A 25,671-nucleotide genomic window follows, 5' to 3' on the forward strand; every position below is an offset into this window, starting at 1 on the left:
GTGGTTACTTGTCAAGTGACCCATGGAGACAGCTCATCCCAATTTTCATGCTAGTATCATAAGAAGACCACTTTATATGCCCTCTGTAGTAAAACTGTGGAGTTTATGCAAATGTATGCAAATTAGCTCATGTTACTAAAAATTTTCAAAAAAAACTTGCAATACATTTTTTATTTGTCTTAAGGTAAGTAATCAACTCAGCAATTTTCATGGTGATACCTAAAGATAAAAATTTTTACCCTATTCACATGAGAAAAAAAGTTAATAGGCGTTTGAATGGGCTGTATTTTAGTCTTTTTCGAAACTTTCCCCCAGTGGGATTCTTCGGGGCTTTTTTTCCCTCACTCAGGACATGTTGAGGATACAAAATCAGTTGAGTTTGCTTCTGTTGCAATTTGTTTGAGGTTGATCCCTTATTTGGCTTAAAATTACTGGACTAATTTGGTTATGCATCTTCTCTCTCTGTATTTAACATAACCTAACACTGTTTTATTGTGTTTTATCTGTGACCGGACACCCTGATAAACGAGGAGTTTTCCTCAGTGGTTCCTTGGAGGTGACTTTGTCTAAGGCTGCTGATTTGCCTCTGGCCTTGCTGAGGTCGACCCTAACCCTCGTCCTCTGTCCGTGTCCCACCTCCGTGACAGGTCGATCCCATGCTGACGCCAGAGGAGCGCCACCTCAGCAAGATGCAGAATCACGGCTACGAGAACCCCACCTACAAATACCTGGAGCAGATGCAGATCTAACTTGAGCCAACGGTGGGCGCTGTCGAGCCTGAGAGGGGGGACGCACCGGAGGAGGAACATACTACTGACCAATAACACATGATGCTATTGTCAAAAATCATTTGCATTACATCCAAAATCCATTTACCGGTTTGTTCAAAACAATCCTTAAATAATGCTACTACTTCTACTACTGCTACTATTGTACTATAGCGCTCTTTTTGATCATGTTTCTTTTGAGAAAGGTGACGTTATCTGCCATTTTGCATTCTGGAAAAAAAAAAAATGTGATTCAGCAGATTTCTCTGTAATTATGAATACAGCTATCTCAGATCAAGGTGTACAACATTTCTTCAGATGTTTTTTTTTTTTCTTCATTTCTTTTTAAAAGTGTAAGGCGAATCAAGCAAAAATTAAAGTTAAATGTATTTGAGTAGCCATCTTCAAATTGACACACGCACCAGACACTACACCTTTGGTTCCCATCGTACAAAGTGTCCAGTTTCTGATGGTTTTCTCAAAAAGAATTGGTGTTTCTTTTTTCTTTTCTTTTTTTCTTCTTCTTCTTAATAGATTGCTTGTATATGAAGGTTCTTTGTACCAATTAAAATGTATAGTGAAACAACAAATGAGAAAAAAAAAATGAAAACAAATCATGAATTATTTACTTTCTGTTCTTTGTTATGATAACTGACAAAATATACATATACAGTTTAAATATATATAAGAGTAGATGTTTTTATTCCACCTTTTTTTCCCAGGGAAGAGGCGATTAATGAGTTGGATTGTGGTTCTGTACGCTCGGTGGTCACGAGTTGTGTTCGCAGGCACACGTGTTAAGAAGGCTTGGAGAAGGTGTGCACAGGTCCCCAGCTCAAACCCATCACCCAGAACCTGCTCTGAACCCCGATCTAAGTGAATGTGATATATCCCAATCATAATCCCCCCCCCCCGCCCCCTACACACACTCTTCATCCATGGGGAAGTAGGCTAATTCGATAGATGAGGTAGCACCTATTGACATGTTACATAGTTGAATGTATTGTGGAGGCTTGTTTTCCATACTATGTACCTGAAATGTTCTCTTACAGCTCTGATTTTAAGGCCACGTACAAGCAGCAGGTGAAGAAGACAAAAATGAGTGATTTCTCTTTTCTTTTTTTCTTCTGTTTTGCACAAATGAACTAAAGTGTGGGGGGAAAAAAACAAACAAAAAAAAACAAGTACTACAGGAGCTAATCTGGAAAAATTAAATTGGGGGATGATGTACACACACGCTCAGTGGAAACAGCTGTCTGCTTTGCTGGTCCTCAAGCGCAGAAACAGCGAGAGCGGCCTGGTAGATCAAAGCCACACGGAGGCGACTCGGAGCTGCAGGGCTATGCAGGCAGACAGAGGCTCGGAAAGACAAAAGCTTGGAGAACCTTGTTTCGAAATAAAGCTAACATGTATTTTTACAGGTAGAGAATGGCACAAACAAGTAAATTGAATCCTGGAGTCCTCTTTTCTCTCTCTCTCTTTCTCTCTCTCTCTCTCTCTCTCTCTCTACCTCTCTTTCTCTCTCACTCTCTCTCTCTCTCTCTCTTAGTATTGTCTTTGTATGCCTGTATAGTTGATGTTGCAATCATGGCTTTTTTCAGAGGATTACCCGTGGTGTGCATTGTTCTTATATGAAATGATATGATATATATTTTTAAGTTTGTTTTTTCTTGTTTTCTATTTCTCTCTTCCTGTGACAGTATCTCTGTATGTGACTGTCTCACTATGCACCCAAACGGCTTCAATCTTGTAATTGCCTGCTTGATTGTGGGAGGGGACTGGGAACTAATATAATATACATATTAGTGACATAAAAAATTGATTGACACCAGTGGAAACAGATTTACGGTTATGGGGGGAAAACACATCAATAAACTCACAACTTCCATATGGATGTGTCTTGTCTCTTTCATAGATTGATAGAATCAGAAATACTTTATTAATCCCTGAGGGGAAATTGGGTAAAAAGCCTTTGCGAGCTAGCCAGGAGATAAATAGATAGAGATAGGAGATAGATACGTTCATAAAGTAGACCCGCTTCATTTTTATTTTTTTTTTCACCTTTGTTATGTTGGAGCCTTATGCTAAAATTGTTTTAATATATAGAGATTTTCTTCATCACTTTACACTGGATACCCCATAATGACAAAGTGAAAACATAATTTTAGATTTTTTTAATTTATTAAAAAGGAAAATGTGAAATATCACAGTGATGCAAGGCTCTTTGCTGTTTCTACACCTTGATTAGAGTCCATCAGTGGTATAAATTCAACTGACCAAAAATTCAATTGATTTGGAAAGGCACACACCTGTCTGTATACGGCCTCACTGCTGCCAAACCATCAGGTTGAAGATACTACCTGCAGAGCTCAGAGACAGAATTTTGTTGAGGCACAGATTGGGCAAAGGCCACAAAACTATTTCTGCTGCATTTAAGGTTCCCAGGTGCACAGCGGTCTCCATAACTCTTAAACAGAAGAAGCTTGGAACAACCAGGACTCTTCCTAGAGCCGGCGCCCAAACTGAGCAGTCAGGGGAGATGGGCGTTGGTGACGGAGGTGACCAAGAACCTGATGGTCACTCCAGCTGAGCTCCAGAGATCCTGTGTGGAGACGGGGCAAAGCTCCAAAGGGACCACCATCACCGCAGCACTCCACTAATCTGGGCTTTATGGCAGAGCGGCCAGATGGAGGCTGCTCCTCAGTGAAAGACACCATGAAAGCCCACTTGAAGTTTCCAAAAAAAACACCTCAAGGACTCTCAGACTGTCAGAAACAAGATTCTCTGGTCTGATGAAAGAAAAATGGAGCTGTTAAATTCTAAGCTTTGTGCCTGGAGAAAACCAGGCGGCGCTCTTCACCTGCCCAGCAGCATCCCAGCAGTGAAGCCTGGTGGTGGCAGCATCAGGCTGTGAGGGGGTTTTTCCAGTGGCAGGGACTGGGAGTCTGCTCAGGGTTGAGGGAAAGCTGAATGGAACAAAGCAAATAGATCCTTGATGAAATTTTGGTCCAGAGCTCTCAGCACCTCAGTAGCAGCCGCTGTCGCCTCACAGCAAGAAGGTCTTGGGTTCAAATCCCAGCCAGGGCAGGACCTTTCTGTGTGGAGCTTGCATGTTCTTCCTGTGTTTAAGTGGGTCTCCCCCTCCATCAAACATGTCTGTATGTTAATTCTCCGGTTAATACCCTTGACCAAGGCACTGACACAGAACTATCCCTCAGAGTGGGTCCCCAGGTGCTGCACAGTGGCTGCGTACTGCTCCTAATACTCAGGATGGGTTAAATGCAGAGAAAGAATTTCCCTACGGGGATGAATGGCTATGGCTCGAAGCACAGCCAGAATTAGGCAGGAGTGTCTTAGAGACAACTCTCAATGTCCTGGTTTGGCCCAGCCAGAGCCCTGATTTGAACCCAATCAAACAGCTCTGGAGAGACCTGAAAATAGCTGTCCACCGACGGTCCCCATCCGGCCTGACCCAGCCTGAGAGGATCTGCAGAGAATAATGGCGGAAAAATCCCCAAATCCAGGTGTGCAGAGCTTGTTGCATCACACTCAAGACTCAAGGCTGTAATTGCTGCCATAGCTGCTTCAACTAAGTGCTGAGAAAAGGGTCTAAATGCCTTTGGCCATGTAATATTTCTGGGTTTTGCCTTTTAATAAACTTGCAACCACTGCTAAAATCCTGTTTTTGCTTTGTGTTTATGGGGTACTGAGTGTAAATTGATGAAGATAAAAATGAAGTTGGGACATGGAACAGCCAAATGAAGGATAAGATGCTATTGTCTAAATGTGCATACATTCATAAAATATGAGAATGTGATATTAAAGAAACAGACGAGTGGAAAGGGTACTAAAAGAGCTACTGAAACATTACAGTCAAGCGCGTTTACTGTGCAGAAACTTTTCACTGTGGCTCCACAGTGCAGTTTAGTGCAGTTTCTGATGCTTATATGAAGAGCTGACAAAATCCTTACTCTGTATTGGATATCATTATTAAAATGTAGCTCTGTACAAATACTTAAACAAAAACCTATGTAAGTACAAATAAAATTAGGCTACTAATTTTATACTCAACTGGCACTCAAACTAATACTCAAACTAATACTAATACTGAGTTATTTCCACCTCTGGAAACACGTATATCCGTACTTATGGCAGTTTATATATTGTTTATAATAAAGGTTAAAGACATTTTTTTAGTTTTTGAAATTATTTAACAAATAAATGTTTCCACTGATTCATCACATGCCGGCGCACTGAGGGTATTTCCAGACAGTGAAACCTCTGGCTCATCTTACCTGGATGCAAAAAAAAAAAAAAAAAAGAAAGAAAGAAAAAAGAAAACAGATTCATCCCAGGTGAGTCATCATGTCATCATGTGCGCTATAGACAGCACAGGATGAGATTGGCCCACGCGAGTGATACTATAAATAGAATGTGCGAAACTAAGAACAGTTATGGAGAGAACAGCAGCTAGAAATCGTTATTTTGTCATTTATATCAATTGTTCCATGTTGGACCAGCATTATTGTAAAAAATATCCATATATATGCTGCGTTTTTATCATCACGTGACCATAAAAACCCATTTTACCTGCGGTGCTCTTACCTGTGGCAGGTAGCAAACAGGAAGTGAGTGGGTTTCGCAGGTGTTACGCAGGGAGACACGCCCCACAGAAACCTGACGCTCCCGGAAAACCTTGTGCCGTTTCGCTGCTCAGGTAGTCGACATATTCTCGCTAGATAGGCACTTGGAAACACCTCAGCAGGGAAATAACCCACACTGCGAGATAACTCACACGGTTGCAGACGGTTTTGAGAATAGTTATTTTTAAGTTTATTTATTATTTCGTTATTATTCGCTCAGGTTTGTGCTCGGCAGGTGAAATTAACAGTAGAAACCCTAACCCCTGGCGCCAGGGGCCTGTCGGCTCACCTTGGAAAACAACCTGGAGAAGTGAGCAAAAACAACAGAAGTCAGAGAAGAGGAAGAAGAGAAGTTTGTGTGCGTGTTTTGAAGATTGTTTTCACCTTTAGCTGTCTAGTCCGGGAATTAAGCGACGATGGACTACATGGACAGTGGGATGAGATACACCCCAAAGTCGGTAAGAAACTTTATTTCGGTTGGAGCTTCAGGTGACGGGCTGAAACTGGCCTTGTGTCACCATGTCTGCCTGTAAGGTGTTGTAGTTGTTTGTTTTCTTTCTTGTTTTTTTTTTTTTTTTATTTATTTATTTTTTTATTTTAATCATTTCTGAATATTTGTGGGACATTGTTGGTCAGCAGGTAGTGAGGCAAACCACACACAGAGGCACAGAGAAGCAAGTTGTACACGTCCATAAGCTTGTAGGTAAATGAAACTGCTCACAGGACACCTGTCGGTCCTGTTTGAGGCAGACTGCTCATAGCTTCAGTGCACACAAACAACACTGATACTGACAGCATGAAGGTGAAATATGAGATACAAGACACATGTTGCTGTAAAACACACTGCTGAATTGTCCCACTACATGCATCCCACGTTTCCACCATGTGATGGGAAAGTTGTGTACCCCAGTTCCCTCAGACAGCATTCTCACCATCATAGTACTTTGCCTGGAGACGATTTGTTAGAGAGTCACTCCAACAATTACAAACAGAGGAAATGAATGGCCAGCCGCTGCCTCTGATGTTGCATCAGTGGTTGAAGTTGATGGCTGTTGGTTTTCTGGGTTGGATGCTCGTCATTCCCTGGTGATGTGTTTTGGGGTCAGAATGAGGAAGCTGCAAAAGTGCAGAAGTAGACTTGGTTGGTGTTGCAACACTGGGATTACAGCAAAATGAGAACTGACTGTTCTCATTTTGAAGACGATGTGATGAGAAAATGTTTCAGCCCGACTCTCCAGATGAGAGGTGTTCGTCTCCCACCCACCGGGACAGAAGAACAACAAAATGTGCTCAGGTGGGTTCAGATGTGGGCCAAACGCTGTGTCAGTGGTGACTCAGTGGTCTGAACCGCAGCTCTCTGGGGGTTCCTGATGTGTAAAAAGGTCGGGAAACCCCTGGCTTACATCAGTGCAGGTCCTCAGAAAGCGCTGCGTATTGCTGTGATGCTGGAGTGAGGTTAAGGTAGTGTAGGGGTGATGCTCGGATTCATCTAGCTTTGACAGCTCTGTTGTGACTTGTTGACTCCAGGCCTTCGCCACCAAGGATCAACATCCTTGTGTGGTAATAATTCCACACCCTCATAAAAATAGGACATTGTCCAACAAATTAATAGTGTCTCATTGTCTTGTCGTTACACACCTTGGCAAGATAGTGGATCTGATGATTATTCAGTCATAGAGATTCTTTGACAAGCATCTTTTGCTTCCCTGAAAGTATTGAGAAACGCACGATAATCTGTTGAGTCATTAAGTCAAGATTTGATTGAAACACACAATAGCAAAGAAAAGTATATACTGTATTGTATGGAGTATGCTTGTATTTTCTTGGATTAAACTAATGAAGATTAATCTCAAATCTTTATTATCCTAGAGGGCTAAGTGAGAGAGCTCTGTAACATGACATATAAAACTTGCTCTCTGAAGGCAGCTGCTCTGTCAGAGGAGTGCATTTTAATGCTTGGGTCAACACAGGGCTCTCGCGGGTGCATTGTAATTCTTTCTTGTTATTCAGGCTGAGTTTCAGGACAGAGAAGACTTCATTTATACTGGCCTGGAGAAAGTGTTGCCTCGCTTTATATAATAATTAGTGGGTCTGCGGCCCTGCATTGCAGATGAACCTCAGTTTAGCACCTTCAGTTGTCAGGCCTGCATTTTTATTTCACAAGAAAATATTGGGCACAGAATACAAGTCAAAGGAATGGACTGTAAAGCTTCCGAACATGCACAGATTTTTACGATTATCCTCAACTGGCCTAGTTATGTTTGATAATCTGGTGTTTTTGTGGAATACAGTTGTGCTGGTAGGCACAGGAACTTGTTGTGATTCAACTGCAGACCTTCAAGTGGTTTGCTCCCAGCAGGTTTGACCAGATTTTTTTGCTCCCTCCCCCTTCCATGTCATTTCTAGGTAACCACGCAGCCTGACTCACACTTGCATGAAGGTCCTACACAATTAATGAAAGAATATACACTGAAACTGCACCTGCTTTCCTTTTTGATAAGCAGATTCTGAAGCAGAAAATGATTCACATTTGTTTACCTTCAGATCAACTCAGAACAAGGTTGGAGATTTTTCAGAAGAGAAGCATTCTGTTGTCGTATTTGGTCATCCAAACACACACACTGCAACCCTGTCCCTCTAATTTTTCAGTTTCTGTGGGTCTCTAAAGGCTGTGACATTCCTAAAATACACAAGTACATACTTGCTGCCTGTTGCTCTCACTTATCTCCAGTGGAGTATCTGACACTGATCTCCTAAGGCAGGGGAAACGTAGGCCTTTCAAGCCTCTCTCCAAAAAGAAAACAAAGTCACAATTGTCATGATAGAAGTATGCTCGGGGGGCAGCTCGTGTACCTTTCTGTCTACAGAGTGAAGAATGTGTCCTGAGCTGCTTGTGAAATGGCTCAGCTTGAATTTGGCCTTCGCTGCCTGGTCCGACATGATGCACCGATTATTCACTCAGCCCTACAGACTCGTGTCCTCTGTGTCTGTTTTGCAGGAGACGGACTGGGACACCTCGGTCCAGTTCCTGCCAGCGTCCGATTCCAAAAAGCTCGAGAAGAAAAAGGGTCCCGGGAAAACGGGCGCTGTGATAGGTGTGCTGATCTTTGCCACTGTTGTTGCACTTATGACCGGATTGCTGGTCTGGCATTTCCACTGTAAGTAACCTTTCCTCCAGTCCCATCATGTCAGGTCATTCACTTGTATGTTAGTTTTAGGGCTGCAACCAATGGCTATTTTTTGGTTAAGTGATTAATCATTTAGTGTATAAAGTGTCAAAACTAATGACAAATGTTTACGGGACATTGCAGAGCCCGAGATGGCATCTTCAGATTGCTTGCTTAGTCTTATCGGAAGCTAAAAAAAGTGTTAATTTTATAATGACATGAATGGAGAAAAGTAAGTAATTGGCATCTTGGTCTCCTTCATCCATCAGGTTATCTGACCTGGTAAATTATTAAAATGATTAATTGATAATCAAAATTATTGATTTTCTGTTGATCAGTTAATTAATGACTCACCTAATTTCAGTTCTAGTTACGTTGCAGCATTTTACAAACGAGTGTTAATGCAAAGAGCAGGTATTCAAATGGAAGAGATTACATAACACATTGTCTTTGTCTTCCCACGGTAATTCATTCACATAAAAATAAATAAATAAATGGCTTTGATAAGGTAAGTAATAATGAACAGATTAGCACTCAAAGCACCTTCATTTGTTTGGTGTTAAGTTCATTGTACATGCTAATGATTGAAAACAGTTACTTTAAACTGCAGGTGATCACAAAATAAATACATAAATAAAAACTCTAGGGACTCAAGAACCAGTCCTCCTAATAGAAAAAAGTAGACAGAAACGAGATAACAAACAAAAACATGAGAAATGTGGAAAGAAGGCAAATTACAGCAAAACCTAACAGGCACAACAGAAACACTGTCAGAGGAGGAAGATAACTTGGAAATAGCTGAGAAACTGAGAGGCTGGCGGTGACGGTGGTAAATATATTCCTTCTGTCTGTGTTATCCCTCAGTCCGTAAAGACGTGCGGGTCAAAAAGATGTACAGCGGCTCCATGCGGATCACCAACCAGGTGTTCGAGGACGCCTACGAAGACCCCAAAAGCCCCGAGTTTAAAGCTCTGGCCAAACAGGTGACTTCACAGGTAAGATCGCTGCTGCGCCTCACACACCACGGCCTTACATGAAAGAATTAGATCTAGCTACATGTGGGTGTCAGCAGGTTTATTTGTGAGTAATTTGTCTCTTTAAAGAACATTTATTTACACCCTGCCGTGTTCCCTCCTCTTTCTCTCAGCTTAAAACCATCTACTCCAAGACTCCACAGCTGGCCAAATACTATGTCGGCTCAACGGTTCAGGCCTTCAGGTATGGCGGGGGAGGGATTAGTCAGTCATTATTACCTTTTTTACTCTCTCACCTTTGCTTATTTGTTGCTTGTACCCTTTTTTAGATACGATGGCTAAATAAAATAATGATTTATCTGCACAACAGCATACTGCTCCAAGGCTTTTATTGTGAAAACAAGACTTTTTTTTTTTTTTTTTTTTTAATCTCATTTGGTGTTTGTCAGGTCTGTTGATTGTAATAACTGGACGACCCTTTTTTTACATCACATGGTCATGGTCAGAAAATGACATCATACATGTAAAGTGTTCCTGGTTGCATCATTTTTTGCCAGAGCAATCACTGTTTCACTGTTTATAGGATTTCTGTGTCATCTTGGCATACTGTTTATATGAATATGCATGTTAATATAACCTTTCTTGAATAAATGTGGTGACTGAGATTTATCTCATTGATCCCAGTGAAGGCAGTGTCATCGCCTACTACCTGTCAGAGTTCAGCGTGCCTGTGGGCCAAGAGGCAGCTGTGGACGCCTCCATGTCTTCCATGGACAAGCTGGTGGACAAAGCCCAGCGCACCCTGTTCCCACCTGGCTCCTCCCTCGTCTTTGACGATGTGGTGTCTTCAGGTAACCGAAGGCCAGACTCATACATTTAATTTAATTCACTAGACTACAGTGTAAACCCTGTCAGTTCTCTCTGGTTATTGACTTCGTTAATTCCTTTTAATTCCAGTTGATTCCTTTTCTGCTGTGCTTTCAATATCCTCACCTTAACCAGGTGCATGTCCTTGCATATTCTTTCATTAAATGTATGTGTTTTTTCTTGCAGCACTTGATGCCCGCTTGTTCACATCATCATTCAGCAGTGAGTCTTCAGCTTGTTTTTATCATTTCCTTGCACAAGAACTGTCTTTGAGAATGAGGAAAAGGTTGTGACAATGGATATCTGTGCACATGGAGAAGAGCCAGCGCTGAATAATGTAAAACACACAGCTCACTGGGTTTAGAGTATTTTACCATAGCCAGGACTATTATTTTCTCAAGAGTTCTTCAAGCATGTAATTAGCTGACAACAAATAGGTTTTTATAGGTAATGCAACTGCATTATCTCTCCACCCAGCCTGAATGGAGGATTTATACAGTTAAATTGCATAATGTTTACAGAGAGTGAGACATGAGAATGTGTCTTGCACAGTAAACATATAGCCTGCTCATAATCTTAGTATGCAGTTTGTATTGTTTTCCGTGGTGATTTCTAATTTAAAACACAAGACTTTTTGAAACTCCGTAGAAACTGCTGTACACAGAAGAAATGCATGCAAAAATAATAAAGTGATTCCAGAGGTTGTAGTCAATCAAATATAGCTGCAGGGTAGTTGATGAAAGCATCAGTTTAATTTACTTTTATGAATGAGTATGCATATTTAATTAGGTCTGTATCATATACAGAATATGGCAGGGTGACATAGAAATCATAAAAACAGCGGTGCGTTTGTGTACACGAGTGGATTGAAGTAAAATGATACGTTCAGGTGTTTGCATAGTCAAATGTGTGTGGATAGGCTACTCCAGTCCTGTGAAGGTGATTATATGAGACGATGAATTTGAAATTACAGGGTGATATTACAGGGGTTATTTCTCTTAAAGGACTAGATGAATGTAAACCTCACTGAAACATCACTTTCTCCTCTCAGTGTTTAACAGCTTCTCACAGCACACACGGTCCAACCACATAGGGACGATCGAGTCGCCCGGCTTCCCTGACAAACCTTATCCTCCCGACGCCTTCGTGCAGTGGCGGCTGAGGGCCGACCCGGGCTACGTCATCAAGCTCGACTTTGACACTTTCAATCTGGAGGAGAACTGCAGAAATGACTTTGTCAAAATCTACGACTCCCTGGTGGCCATCGAGAGCCGCGTTCTGGATGAGTGAGTTTGCACTTTGCCTTGTCTCAGTACAGCACAGAGCAGACGAATAAGGCTTCTGCCAGCTGCACCTTGCATTATCCATGACCTTATTTGCTGTAGAAAAGAGAGAGAGGTTAATCTTGCATGCAAAGCCCCCTGCTGGACAAATGTCATGCATGATGCAAAGATCTCAGTTCCAAACCACTACATAAAATGCCATTGATGCTGCTGGTATCTGATGTTTTGTGTCTATATTCCTTTTTTTTTTTTTTTTTTTTTTTTTTTAATGTGACATTCAGATACTCAGTTTTTCATCCATAATTTGTTTATTTGTTTATAAGTTTTCAAACATAATTCCACTGTGGTCCTCTTTTAAAAAGACAAGGATAAGAAAACATGTCAGAGGCTGGCCAAGAGTCACAGGTCAAACTTCAAAACATCAAATAAATTACAGGCATATACAACTTTTACAATACAAACATCAGGTTTTGAAAAAGGATTTCTATTCTTGACAGACTGGAAAGTCCTTTAAAACATTGTTTTGACCTTGGTCACTAAAATTCTCTATTGAAACTCCAACTACTTTGAAATTAGGTCAAAATATAGTATTGAAATCAGGCCAATCTAAGGTGTTTGCAACTAATCAGTGCAGTGCCGATCAGTTCTACAAGCAATATGCATTTTAAAAAACTTCATCATATTCATTATAGCACAACACTGACTGATAAGCATTTTTAGTGAGAGGTTCATAATCTCCTGAAACATTAGCAAACTAGTTTAGAATCAGTCCGAGAAATGCATGTTTTCTGTTGTTTTCCTACAGGATTTGTGGCTACTACTCCCCTAGTGACCCCCTGACCTACTTGTCGTCCCGTAATGTCATGCTTGTGACGTTGGTCACAAACGAAAAGAAGAGCTTTCCTGGTTTCAGAGCTCATGTCTCACAGATCCCCCGTAGAAGTAAAGGTAGAGTCTAATGCACAAACTGCAGCTCATTTCTCACATAATAAATCTTTTTGTCCTACTGTGTGAATGTTTAATATCAGTTAAATATCTTAATTAATGTGCAAATGCTTGTCTTCTGTATTTTTTTTGTGATAGAAATGACTTGTAGCCGCCAGCTCACAGGTTCAAAAGGCAACTTCACCTCCCCCAACTACCCAAATTACTACCCACCTAACATTTTCTGTGAATGGAAGATCGAGGTGAGACGATGGCATGAATTGACATGTTACCCAGTCTTAATGCTCTGTGCCGCTCTGCTCATCAGGTCAAATGTCAAATTATTTTCCACATCTTTTAATCTGGTGTTTTGCCTTTTTTTTTTTTTTTTCCCTCTCCATTTCTCTGTTAAGGTCCCTTCTGGTAAAGTTGTGAAGGTGACATTCAACAAGTTTCTCCTCTCCGAGCCAGGGCAAGAGAACAGCGCCACCTGTGGCAAAGACTACGTGGAAATTGACAGTAAGAGGTGAGTCCACCTGCACTGTACGTCCAGGCAGAAGAGACAGATAGCGATTGCATCAGGGTATCGGCGGGGGTCTTGAAAAGTATTAAAAGGTGATAAATCAATTTTGGGAAAATTAAGACCCTTAAAAAGTATTAAAAAGTCTTATTACGACTAGGGTGACCACCTGCTAATAAGCCCAATGGGGGACAAGGGGTATGATCCTGAGGGACAATGTGGGACACCGCCCGGCGTGGCGGCGCCCCCACTCGGCGGGCAGACTCACCGATACCGGTTTACCGATTTCTAGCAGATACCACTTTATATGGTATATTAATGTTGCCCTGTTCCCCTAACATATGTAATTGCTGCTGTATGCTCATGAATAAGCCACCCTTGTTAATGAGCCCTTAGCTTTCAGTGTGTTTTTTTTTTTCTAAATAAAAGATATTCATAATATTTTAAACATTTCAATTAATTGACAGATGAACTTCCTCTTAAGATTTACTTTGTATTTAAAGTGAATGAATTGCAATGGAAAATATAAATAAAATTAAATAGCTTATAACAGTGTTAATTTCGTCGGCTATTTTTCAATTTAATTTTAGTCTTAGTCTTGTGTCAAATGCCCTTATTAGTTTTAGTCATATTTAGTCAACTTGAATTCTTTTTTGTTTAGTCACATTTTAGTCGACGAACAGTCTTGGCATTTTAGTCTAGTTTTAGTCGAAGAAAATCCAAAGTATTTTAGTCTAGTTTTAGTCGACTAAATTACAAAGTATTTTAGTCTAGTTTTAGTCAATAGTCTTTTTTTAGTCTCAATTTGCGGGACGCGTGAAATGGGCTTCAAACGCTGTATGTGCACGCGCTACGCGGGACAGGTGGTCACCCTAGAATCACGACTTTCTAAAGTCTTATGCCCCTTTTCCACTAGTACCTACTCAGCTCGACTCGGCTCGACTCTACTCGGTTTAAGAGCTTTTCCATCAGGTGGTAGTACCTGATAGCAGGTCCCATTTTAGCACCTACTCAGCCGGGGTTCCAAGCGAGCTGAGTCGAGCTGAGTCGAGCTGAAAATGTGACGTTAACGCCGTGCAGGCAACTGATTGGACAGGGAGTGACGAGAGCGACTGCTGCACGAAAACAAAACCCGACATTTAAAAAAAAAAAAAAAAAAAACGGCAACAGCGGCCGTGCGCATTGATCGTCAGTGAAGTTGTCAAAGTCGGAAAATGGCAAGCACACCAGCTACCACGGTCAAATAAAGACGTGGAGACTTTTCTGAGCTTGGTGGCGGCCCAAAGAATCCAGAGGGAGCTGGACGGTGCGCCGCGACTCCACCCATGGCGCGGTGCTACTCAATTGTAATGGAAAACCACCTAAACCGTGTCGAGGCGAGTAGAGTCGAGCCGAGTCGAGCCGAGTGGATACTAATGGAAAAGGGCCATTACATTTTGAAAGTATTTTTTCTGAATTAGCTGTCCAAGAGTTTGAGTCTCAAAAACATCATAAAAGTGGGTGAATTTATTCATTTTTATTAAAAAAACAAAGACATTATTAAAACAGGCACATAAAAAACTAGGCTATTGTGGGTGCGTTCGTTAATTGTCTCTGAGAGCGGGGTGGAAATTCAGAAGCACAAAGTACGCTCTGGCGCTTCCAGTGCATATTACGAACGCACCGAAATGTTACATGAAGCCCCGCGAAAATGGAAGAGAAGGCTGGTGAACGCATGGATGGCTGAACGGTAACATAATGGGAAAGTGCAAATTTGCAGCGTCCTGGCTGGAAATGCTGGACTGGTTGCAGCCAGTCGAGGGGAATGTCAGGGAATCATTGTACATTATGCAAGAAGAAGATAAGCATCGTGTCAATGGGAATTAACTAACTGAATTTTGTTGTATCATAGTGGTCTATAGTCTTTATCACAAACTAAAACTGTTAAGTTAAAAATATCACTGATGTAAATGGTTACAGCTTGAAGTGGCCGTGAGGTATTAAAAAATATTGAGAAGGTCTTGAAAAAGTCTTAAAAGGTATTAAAATGAACTTCAAGATAACACGCTGATAAGTCTGTGTGTGTGTGTGGTCCTCAGAGTGTGCGGAGAAAAGCCCGACGGCACCGTGACTCAGACCAGCAGCACCAACCAGATGATCGTGGCGTTTCGCTCCGATGAGTCGTACGTGGACCGAGGCTTCACCGCCGTGTTTGAGGCCGTGGACAATAACGACCGTAAGTTGGAGAGCGGAGCCTTGATTTCAGCCTGATGTGATGACAGTTTCTCGTTTTCAAGTGTCTGTTTGCTAAACAGAAGCCTTGTTCCTGTCCACAGCCTGTCCCAAACAGTTCCAGTGCAAGAACACGCGCTGCATTAAGTCAGCGCTCAGGTGTGACGGCTGGAACGACTGCGGAGACATGAGCGACGAGATGAACTGCAGTGAGTACCAAGAACCTCAGATTATACTCACTGTGTGTGTGTGTGTGTGTGTGTGTGTGTGTGTGTGTGTGTGTGCAACAAAAGTCTCTCTGTGTCTAGACCTGAAAACAATTAATCAATTAGTCAATGAGTCAGTCAACAGAAAGTTAATTGAGTGTCATTTTGATAATTAATTAATCGTTTTAGTCGTTTAACAGAGGAAAAATATCAAACATTTGCTGGTTATAGCTTCACAAATGCTAAAAATTACTCGCTTTTCGTATCATTACAAACTGTCAAAAAGATTTAACATTTTGTAGATGAAATGATTGATCGAAAAAATAATCGACAGATTAATAGTCAGCAGTGAAATGATTTGTTAGTTGTAGCACTGATCGTGTCAGGAGGTCCCTGTTGATTCCTATTCCCCTACCCAGACAGGTTTTTTTTTTTTTTTGTTTTTGTTTTGTTTTGGCATGTTTTTTATTCTTCTTCTTCTTCTTCTTCTTCTTCTTCTTCTTCTTCTTCTTATTATTATTATTATTATTATTATTATTAGATAGATAGATAGATAGATACTTTATTCATCCCGAAGGAAATTCAGTTTTCAGCAGTATCCACAGAGTACAAGATTAAGTAAATAAAAAATAAAGAATAAAAGATGACACTCGAGATCTAAAGATCTAAGTACCCAATGTGCAAAAAACAATGTGCAAAAAAACAAAAAACCAGTGTGCATCGATGTATACAATGTGCATAGATGAGGGCAATGTGCAAATTTACAGTATAAACAGATGATAAATAGCTGATAAATAGATGATAAAAAACCAAAAATTATTATTATTATTATTATTGTTGTTGTTGTTGTTGTTATTAAACTATTTCAAATTGTCCCCTCAAGGTCAGCAGGCAAAATTAAAGATTTTCAATGTGTAAGTGTGTATTACTAAACGTTGTTTCCTTCCAGAGTGCAAAACGTCCGACATCCAGTGTAAGAACGGACTGTGCAAGCCCAGGTTCTGGGAGTGTGACGGCGTGAACGACTGTGGAGACGGCTCAGACGAGAAGAACTGTGGTGAGGCTTGTTGCACTGACAGAGGACACACGTGAACATTGGGATGCCTGTTTTCTCCACTCTGGTTGTTCTCTGTTTTTTTTTTTTTTTTTAAGGTGGGTGTAAATCTGGAGAGCTAACATGTCACAACGCGAAGTGTGTTTCTGAAAAGAAGCGCTGTGACGGCAGAGACGACTGTGGGGACGGCTCAGACGAGCTGGACTGTGCAAGAGGTGAGACTCACTTCTCTTCTGCTCTGCAAAAAAAACTAACCGTGGTAACAAGTAACTCAGTCTGCTAGTGTTCTTATTTTTAATCAGTGACCATTTTATTATACTAACAGTAATGCAGATCAGGTTGATTGACAGTTTAAGTGACAGCTTAAGTTATTTCGGAGTGAAGCAATCTGCCTTACTTCAAGATAGTGTTATTTGACTCAAGTAGCTCTTTCAGTCACATTAAAGTCCACTGCACTGCAAAAAGTCAAAATCTTACCAAGATTATTTGTCTTATTTCAAGTAAAAATGTCTTATTTCTAGTCAAAATATCTCTTTACAAATTTACTTGTTCACTTGTGTCACAAGTAAAAATTTGCTTGTTCCATTGGTAAAATTTGTTTCTTGTTTCAAGCTAATTTTCACTTGAAACAAGTGAAAATTGTCTAAACACAAGTTACTTCTGAGGTGATCATGTCTTATTTTAAGTGTAATGAGATATTTTGACTAGAAATAAGACATTTTTACTTGAAATAAGACAAATAATCTTGGTAAGATTTTGACTTTTTGCAGTGTGGAAATGTAAAATAGGCGAGATTAAAAGCTGCTTTGTTTTGTAGTCTGTTTTCTGGCTTTGGAGGTGATTTTTATCCTGTTTTTTTTTCCCCTCTCTGTAGTCACAGAAACACGATGCACAGATCTGACATACAGGTGTAAAAACAACAAGTGCATCAATAAAGTGAACCCAGAGTGTGACGGGACGAGTGACTGTGACGACGGATCTGATGAGGCGAACTGCGGCAAGTTCTTTGTTTACTTATTTTTTAATTATTTTAACCACTTCATGGTGTGGATATACACTGTTAGATGCCGACATGACTTTGTGTATATGTGTGTGCATGTATAGATAGATAGATAGATAGATATACTTTATTAATCCCAACCAGGGAAATTCTGGGAATGGGTATGTGTGTGTGTATATATGTGTATGTATATGTATGTATATATGACATATATTTTTAATAGTAATTTAATGGTAAAGCACTGTACAGTGTATTTCCTCGCATTTTCGTCTGTTATGTCTGTTTTTTTTTTTTCATGTGGACTATGTGTCTGAAATAAAAATTCATTAAAAATTCATTTCTAACATCCAAACTAGCTATTCTCTTCATGTGTGTGTATGTGTGTGTGTGTGTGTGTGTGTGTGTGCAAAGCTCAACTTCCACCCACCTTAGGCATCACAACAAGCTCAAACAAGCCTCTGCTTTGTCTGATTGATTGATTTTTTTTTTTTTTTTTTTTTCCATCTTTTAGACTGTGGCAGGAATTTGTTCAAGACGTCGCGCATCGTGGGCGGTCAGGACGCGGAGGAAGGGGAGTTTCCCTGGCAGGTCAGCCTCCAGGTCAAGAAATACGGGCACGTGTGCGGAGCCTCGATCATCAGCCCGCGCTGGCTGGTCACGGCGGCACACTGCGTGCAAGACGACGCCACCAACAGGTAGCTTTGCACTTCACACTCTTTTCCTTCCCCTTCCTCCCTCTCTGGGTAGCTGGTGCCAAGATGTCTCCACTGTGCATGCCATAACCTTGGATTACTTTGACGCAGTTTTGCCTCCAGGTGCTTGTTTTGTGCACAGGACTTCAAGGACCTGTATTACTCATTATGTTTTGTGCATAATGATGATAGTTAAAAAGTTTATGGAATGAAGTTCATGTCTTTACATTCACAGAAGTCTCAGTGCTGCATGCTGCTTCTGACAGGCTTTTTCTGAAGGAGTGTTTCTGTCCAAATGCTTCAAACTGGGTCGATTGGAAGGCAGTTCAGTGAAAAGAGACAATCAATGCCAAGTCCAGTTGTGATGTGCAAACTTGATTGCACATAAAAAAAAATCTCTTACTATTTTCCAGTGTAAATAAGGCCAAATGGTCTCTTACTTAAAGAAATGTCCTTGTATTTACATATATGATCATATATGATACATATTTTCTTGTAGTTACATACATAAAGACATTGAATGTACACATTTGTGTACATTGGAAGGCAAATTGGAATGAAATCTCACTGCAGTTTCCACACATTTAGATGAGTCATAATAAATCCATTTTGATATTTCAGAAATTTCTTAGCAGATGCTTTTCCCAAAACAATTCAAAATTAAATGAAGATTAGATCAGTACGTCTGCAGTGAAAAATGAACCCACTCATGTTTACTCTTATTTGGCAGAAACTGGTCTTTTATTCAAATCTGACTCCCTTTATAATCTTAAAGTCATTTTAAAATAGTCATTCCAAACAGATGGATTAAAAATAGTTTTTAGTTGTTACAATAATAATGAATAAACTTCATTTGTATAGCACTTTTCAAAACTTAGTTACAAAGGCCCACCACACAAGCACAATGCCTCTCAGCCCTTCCCTTGTGGACTGAAAACTGAAACCTCTCTGTTTTAACAAGCAAACCACAATGCTTGGCTGTGTGTGCCTGAATAATTTTCTAAGAAATAAATAAATAAATAAATAAATAACAACCCAGCAAATCTGCTCTCTTGTTCACACATTTGGAGCCGAGCCCAACTGGTTTGTGAAGAAAACAAGTAGTAGAGTAGACTTTTCCTCTGAAATCAGCGCAGCAGGATGGTCAGAGCTAGCGGCCGTAGCTCAACATATCCTCTCAGTTCTCAAAACGGGTGTGGCACATTTTACTGCTCGACGGGTTAGGGTTAGGGTTAGGGTTAGGGTTAGCGTTTTCACTACAGCGACTCACCACAGTCGCCTTTAATTCTGCACCAGCCAGATGACCTCGGTATACAGTCCAGTGACCGTTCTACTCCATTCTCGTTCTGTGGCTGTGCTTTACCACACACTTGAGTTAGTGGTGTGTGGTTTTTACTTTATTGCCAATTATCTGTAACTTTAATTGAGCCATTAATCATATAATTTTCCCCTGAATATTCTGATTGCAGTACGAATTGCAACACATATGGGCACAGATTTTCACAGATGGGCATAGAAATTTTTCCAGGTACATTATATGGACAAAAGTATTGGGCCTTCTACACATTACACCTACAGGAGCTTTTATGACATTTCATTCTAAACCCATAGGCATTATAGGCTAGAACAGGTTCCACTCTTCTGGGAAGGCTTTAACAAGATCTGCCCGCTCAGACTCTGATGTTGGACCAGAGGGCCCGGCTCCCAGTCTCCGTTCTAGTTGATCCCAAAGGTGTTGGATGGGGTCGAGGTCGGGGCTCTGTGCGGGCCGCTCCAGTTCCTCCACCCCAAACTCAGCCGGCCACGCCTTTATGGAGCTGCTCTGTGCACTGGGGCTCAGTCCTGCTGGGACAGGAAAGGGCCTTCCTTCCCCAAACTGGTCCCACAGAGCTGGAAGCAGAGAATTGTCCAAAATGTGTCGGTGAGCTGAAGCGTTCAGATTTCCCTTCAGTGGAGCTGAGGGGCCGAGGCCGAGCCCAGAAACACCAGCCCACAGCGTGACCCCTCCTCCAGCAAACTGCACAGTCGGCACAATGCGCTCAGGCAGGGAACGTTCTCCTGGAGGCAGGGAATGTTCTCCTGGAGGCAGGGAACGTTCTCCTGGTGTTCCCCAAACCCAGACTCGTCCATCAGACCGTCACATGGAGAAGCCTGATTGGTCGCTCCACAGAACACGTTTACGCCACTCCGTCCGCCGCTCGGTGTCGTGCTCGGTGATGTGAGGCCTGCATGCGGCTGCTCAGCCATGGAAACCCATGTCATGAAGCTCCTGGCACTCAGTTTCTGTGCTGATGTTGATGCCAGAGGAGGTTTGGAGCTCTGCAGGTACTGAGGCGGCAGAGCGTCGGACTCTTTTACGCTCTATGAGCCTCGGCGCTCGGCGACCCCGCTCTGTAACTTTACGTGGTGCCTCCCCCTGGTGGCCGAGTCGCTGTGGTTCCTAAACGCTTCCACTTTGCAATAATCCCACTTCCAGCTGATGGTGGAATATCTAGGAGGGAAGAAAGTTGAGCAGCTGACTTGTTGCAGCGGTGGCTTCCTGTTCCATCACTATTCCAGCAGCACCTGGAACTCAGTGAGCTCTTTAGAACCAGACGCTCTGTCACTGATGTTGGTAAAGGCAGACTGCATGGCTGCTGCTGGAGTTTATACACCTGTGGAAATGAGACTGAATGAAACACCTGAATTCAATAAGAGGTGTGTCCCAATGCTTTTGTCCATATAGTGTATATGCAGTGTATGATGTCAGAGGTGTTTTAATGATCCTCAAAACCTTTAGACTGAACTTTGAGATTTTGTGTGTTTTGTGTGTGTGTGTGTGTGTGTGTGTGTGTGTGTGTGTGTGTGTGTGTGTGTGTGTGTGTGTGTGTGTGTGTGTGTGTGTGTGTGTGTGTGTGTGTGTGTGTGTGTGTGTGTGTGTGTGTGTGTGTGTGTGTGTGTCTAGGTTCTCCCAGCCTGGCACTTGGGAAGCATTACTGGGGCTCCACATCCAGAAGCAGATTGGCAGGAATGTAGTGAGGAGGAACCTGAGGCAGGTCATATCCCACCCTCACTACAATGAGTACACCTTTGACAACGACATCGCCCTCATGGAGCTGGACGGTCCCGTGAGCTACACGGACTACATCAGGCCCATCTGCCTGCCCGCAGCCCAGCATGTCTTCCCCCCAGGAAACTCAGTAATGATCACTGGATGGGGAGCCACTCGAGAGGGAGGTGAGTCCAGACAGCTAATCCTAATATTGTATTCCTTATTGATTGATGATTATCTTAATGCCATAAAATGTGCATTAAATAATACCTGGATCTCAATACCCAGAAATCTGCAGGAAGCGATTTCTGACCACTAGTGGGTGCTAATTGCTTAAACTCCATTTGTAAACACACAGTCAGTCCCAGGCCTGTCACGATAACAAATTTTGCTGGGCGATTAATTGCGTCAGAAATTACTGCGATAAGCGATATTATTGCCTAATATTGTGCATTTTTATGATTGTTGTATTTTTGCCATTTTCAGGCCATTCTTTAAACTTATATCATGATAATAAAGGCATAATGATGCAAGTACATTCTTTTAAAGAGAAATAAACATTTATTCAACAAGAATATTTAAAAATGTAAACAAGAAAATGTAAATATCCAAAATAAATAAATAAAGACCTTATGAATACAAAAAAAATTGACCAACTGTCCCTGATAACAAAAAGTGCACTGTAATTAAAAAAAAAAAAAAAAAACACACACAACCAAAAACGTTGAAATGGACTCTGTCTCTTATCAAAAATTGCACTTGAATAAAAACCAAAACAATATAAAAAATAGACTTTTTCTATCTATATATCGCGGCAGGCCTTGTCAGTCCTGTTTCTGGGTTCACGGTAGATCACTTGCACAAACCCAAAAGGTAAGGTGAAAAAATGTATTTTTGGATGGAGATGAGGTATGCATTTCACAATCACAAGGATCTCGTTGGATTCGTTTGAGTATTTTGTCTCTGAGCTCAAATTCAAAATCTGGTGAAGCTGCATTGACAGAGGCGCTCACATAACTGATCTGAAGGAAAAGAACTAAAAGTGGGATTGTGGTGGAAAGACGACCCACACAAGTTAGATTTCCATTGAAAATGTTCAGCATATTTTAAGCGCAGCTCAAAAATTTGACAAAAGAAAATGCAAATACATGCATCAACTTCAGTATGTTAATTATACTGAAACGTTCAGGTTCAGGTTTATTTAGACCACCAAATCACTCCCTCCTTCACCTCAGCAGTGCACAAACAGTCAAATGATGTTATTATAAATCACCAGTCTGTATTTCCATAACAGTAGACTAGTGATTAATGATGGAAACACAGCTAGTGATGACTTTCACATTGCAAGGGTTCATTTTACTGTTAAAAATAAATAAATAAATAAATAAAATAAAGCGTGGTATTTTGCTTAATGTAGCGTTAAAGGCCGATCCCTGGTAAAATCTGTTTGTTTGTTGTTTTTTAAACTTATAGGCTGTGCATAGAATTACAAATTAAGAGCCTCAAATAATACAATAGTTAAAGCTTTAAGCATAATTAAATGACTAAAATATAACAAAAATGACCAAAAAAAAAAAGCCAACAACAGGTATATATGTAGTAATATTGTTTATCCTGTTGCCATAGATACAGATAATGAAAGCTTTGAAGTTCTTAAGGCAAACATACACTCTGCTGTCTAGACCTTATATGTGCAGCATCGCTCCTGTTTCTCAATACGTGGCAGAACCTTTAGTTCAGAGAAGAACTTCTATTTTGTGATTCACTGTTGAGGCTTTGGCGGTTTTAATTCATCCCATTCCACCCCCCCACCCCAAAACACCGTTCCATAAATTTGGGCCCTTCAGTTCTTTACAGCCCAGCAGTAAATCCTGTCACCTCCAGCCACGCCACGCACTGCAGCACTGCCAGGAGAAATAACGACCTTCTCTGCAATGAAGGCCTGCCATTACTGGAGGTTTTATGGTAATGTGTCCGGGGTAATGCAAGGACAGCATGACTGTAGATTCACTTCCAGAGGTGTTAAGTAGATATTGTGTCCTTGTGTGTGTGCGTGTGTGTGATCTAGGTTTCGCTGCGACGGTGCTCCAAAAGGCCCAGGTCCGCATCATCAACAGCACCGTGTGTAACGAGCTGATGGGAGGCCAGATTACGTCACGGATGATGTGTGCCGGAGTGCTCAGCGGAGGCGTCGATGCTTGTCAGGTACAACGGAGGCAAAGACCTCACTGTCCCCCTTTCTGTCCTTCTGTCAAGTATTTTTTTTTCTATGAAGCATAACAGGTTTGTCCCGGCTTGTTTTACAGAGCAGCAAAGGACATGGATACTCAGGTTAGGCCAGTACATTATGTTCAGTGTCAGTTAGGAGCTCTTAATCCGAAGTGATTTTAGCTGCATATGTTCTTATTTTAATCCTGCTGGGTTTCGCTGAACACTGTTTTACAGTCCCAGTGTGTAAATCCTGTTTCAGAGGATTTTCCTGCCTGTCAAGAGTCATATCCTGGGGAGACACTGAATAATTATAATTTCTTTGGAAGCGGCATGAAAATGGCCAGATCTAAAATACTGTTGTCAGACGTCAGAACTCAATATATGTTATACTTTGAAAGATAGTAGTCAATATAAGAAAGTTACACCATAATTTGTGTGTGTGTGTGTGTGTGTGTGTGTGTGTGTGTGTGTGTGTGTGTGTGAGTGAGGATCACAAAGAAAGGAGACAGAGGACAAAAAGCAAAAAAAAAGCAGATTTGTCATTAAAACAGTCATATTTTTAGAGCCACACCATCGTCATACAGCACCACTTCTATTCTTTTTGTGATCAAATGTTTTATTTTATTTCTTCTTTTTAAAAAAATCCCAGACAGTTACAACATAAAAAGCCAGTGAGATTTGTTTCTCAAAAGCAAAAGAAAAGAAAAGAGAAAAAAAGGTTATGCATATATACATATACATATGAACACATACACATTCACACATGCAGTCACAACGATAACAGTAATTGTCATTAACATCACCACCATCATTATCACTACTACTATATGTGCATGCACACAAATATATACATGCACATGCACATATGCACAAACACATATCCACACACATATATCTAAGTACTATTAAGTAATATTTGTCAATACCCTCGACTTAGATGATGATCAGATCATATTTTATGACAAATTTATTCAGAAAACCATGAAATTCCAAAAGGTTAACATACTTTTTCTTGCCACTGTATATTCACATGTGTAAAACGTCACTGGCATTCCATGGGAATAGTGTCTCCATGTTGTGAGTGAAAATGAAAGAACGAGCAAACTAAAAAGAGACAATGTTCGATGAGTGCAAAAAAAAAAAAAAAAAAAAAAAAAAAAATCTTCATCTGTCAGGTAATCGAAAGTGCACACTAGTACCACTCATATTCTGACATATGTGCCTGTTTTTGTCCCCTGTGTTTTTCTCTCAGGGAGACTCTGGCGGTCCTCTGTCCAGCCCCTCGAGCGGCGGTCGCATGTTCCTGGCCGGGGTGGTCAGCTGGGGTGACGGCTGCGCCCGCAGGAACAAACCTGGCATCTACACGACTGTCACCAAGTACCGTGGCTGGATCAAGGAAAAAACAGGAGTGTAGAGCAGAGGAAACGGGCCAGTGACATGGACACTAACATGGACTCGATGTACTGCAGCACAGATCTTCTTTTCCAGCTGACATCAGTGGGGAGGCCTCGACGTCACTCCCCTCCACGGCTGCGGTGGGACGGTGCACCGACTGCTTGGAGAGCAACTGCATCAAAAGTTTATGTCTGCTGCAATTTGATGAGGAAGGGGAAGACCTGATTTTGATTATATGTTTTGAACTGTAAATAAATGTTTTATTTTTGTGTTTTTAAGCTGTTGTTGATGTGCAGTGTGTGTTTTGGAGGACAATGTTTTATGTGATTGTATGTGACAATAATGTACACTAAAGGATATGAAATGCACAATGCTTCAAGATGTTGTCCAGCAGTCATGTTATAGTTCTGCTGTCCTTTACCAGTGGCTTTAATATGAACTGCACCCCCTCTGTCACTACTTGTCTTTGTCCTGAATTTTCTAAAGGGAAGCAGAATGACGCAAACTCAAGTCCATCCTACCTCCTATGGCTTGGTATCTCATGCATTTAGTTCTTATGTTGAGATTTTTGTCCAACCAAGAACCCTGACTTGACGGGAATGAGTGCAAGTTCCTTATGTGATTGTTAGCTTTTAGATGAATTTGCTTTTTTTTTCTTTCAGAATTGCATTTCATTTAAAGATGTGAAATACTTTTATATCAGAATAAAACAAAGAGAAACAGGTG

At 41.1% G+C, this 25,671-nt stretch overlaps 2 protein-coding genes across 5 annotated transcripts in view; both read left to right on the plus strand.

Annotated features, from left to right (window-relative positions):
* The window catches only part of aplp2 (amyloid beta (A4) precursor-like protein 2), a 94,011-nt gene extending 91,354 nt beyond the window's left edge, over positions 1-2,657 (plus strand). For all 4 annotated transcript variants that reach the window (XM_030067683.1, XM_030067684.1, XM_030067686.1 and 1 more), the window contains one exon: positions 648-2,657. In XM_030067683.1, coding sequence (XP_029923543.1) covers positions 648-749 — 102 coding nt within the window. In that variant the 3' untranslated portion in view covers positions 750-2,657. The remainder of the gene's footprint in view (positions 1-647) is intronic.
* Positions 2,658-5,414: 2,757 nt separating this feature from the next.
* st14a (ST14 transmembrane serine protease matriptase a) lies at positions 5,415-25,671 on the plus strand. Its single transcript, XM_030067740.1, has 19 exons — positions 5,415-5,868; positions 8,409-8,568; positions 9,442-9,572; positions 9,725-9,795; positions 10,236-10,402; positions 10,605-10,640; positions 11,470-11,704; positions 12,507-12,649; positions 12,785-12,888; positions 13,039-13,151; positions 15,224-15,360; positions 15,461-15,565; positions 16,512-16,619; positions 16,715-16,831; positions 17,491-17,613; positions 18,128-18,311; positions 21,253-21,524; positions 23,408-23,544; positions 24,803-25,671. Exons 1-19 carry the CDS (start codon positions 5,827-5,829, stop codon positions 24,962-24,964), a joined length of 2,547 nt encoding a protein of 848 aa, XP_029923600.1. The 5' UTR covers positions 5,415-5,826; the 3' UTR covers positions 24,965-25,671.

Source organism: Myripristis murdjan, chromosome 13 (assembly GCF_902150065.1).
Source record: "Myripristis murdjan chromosome 13, fMyrMur1.1, whole genome shotgun sequence".
Taxonomy (NCBI): Eukaryota; Metazoa; Chordata; class Actinopteri; order Holocentriformes; family Holocentridae; genus Myripristis; species Myripristis murdjan.

Bases quoted from the DNA above. Each gene is read 5' to 3' on its own strand.
- st14a (XM_030067740.1), top strand. From the start codon at position 5,827: ATGGACTACATGGACAGTGGGATGAGATACACCCCAAAGTCG. The intron at 8,569-9,441 runs GTAAGTAACCTT...GTTATCCCTCAG, and splicing joins GCTGGTCTGGCATTTCCACT to TCCGTAAAGACGTGCGGGTC. The intron at 11,705-12,506 runs GTGAGTTTGCAC...GTTTTCCTACAG, and splicing joins GAGAGCCGCGTTCTGGATGA to GATTTGTGGCTACTACTCCC.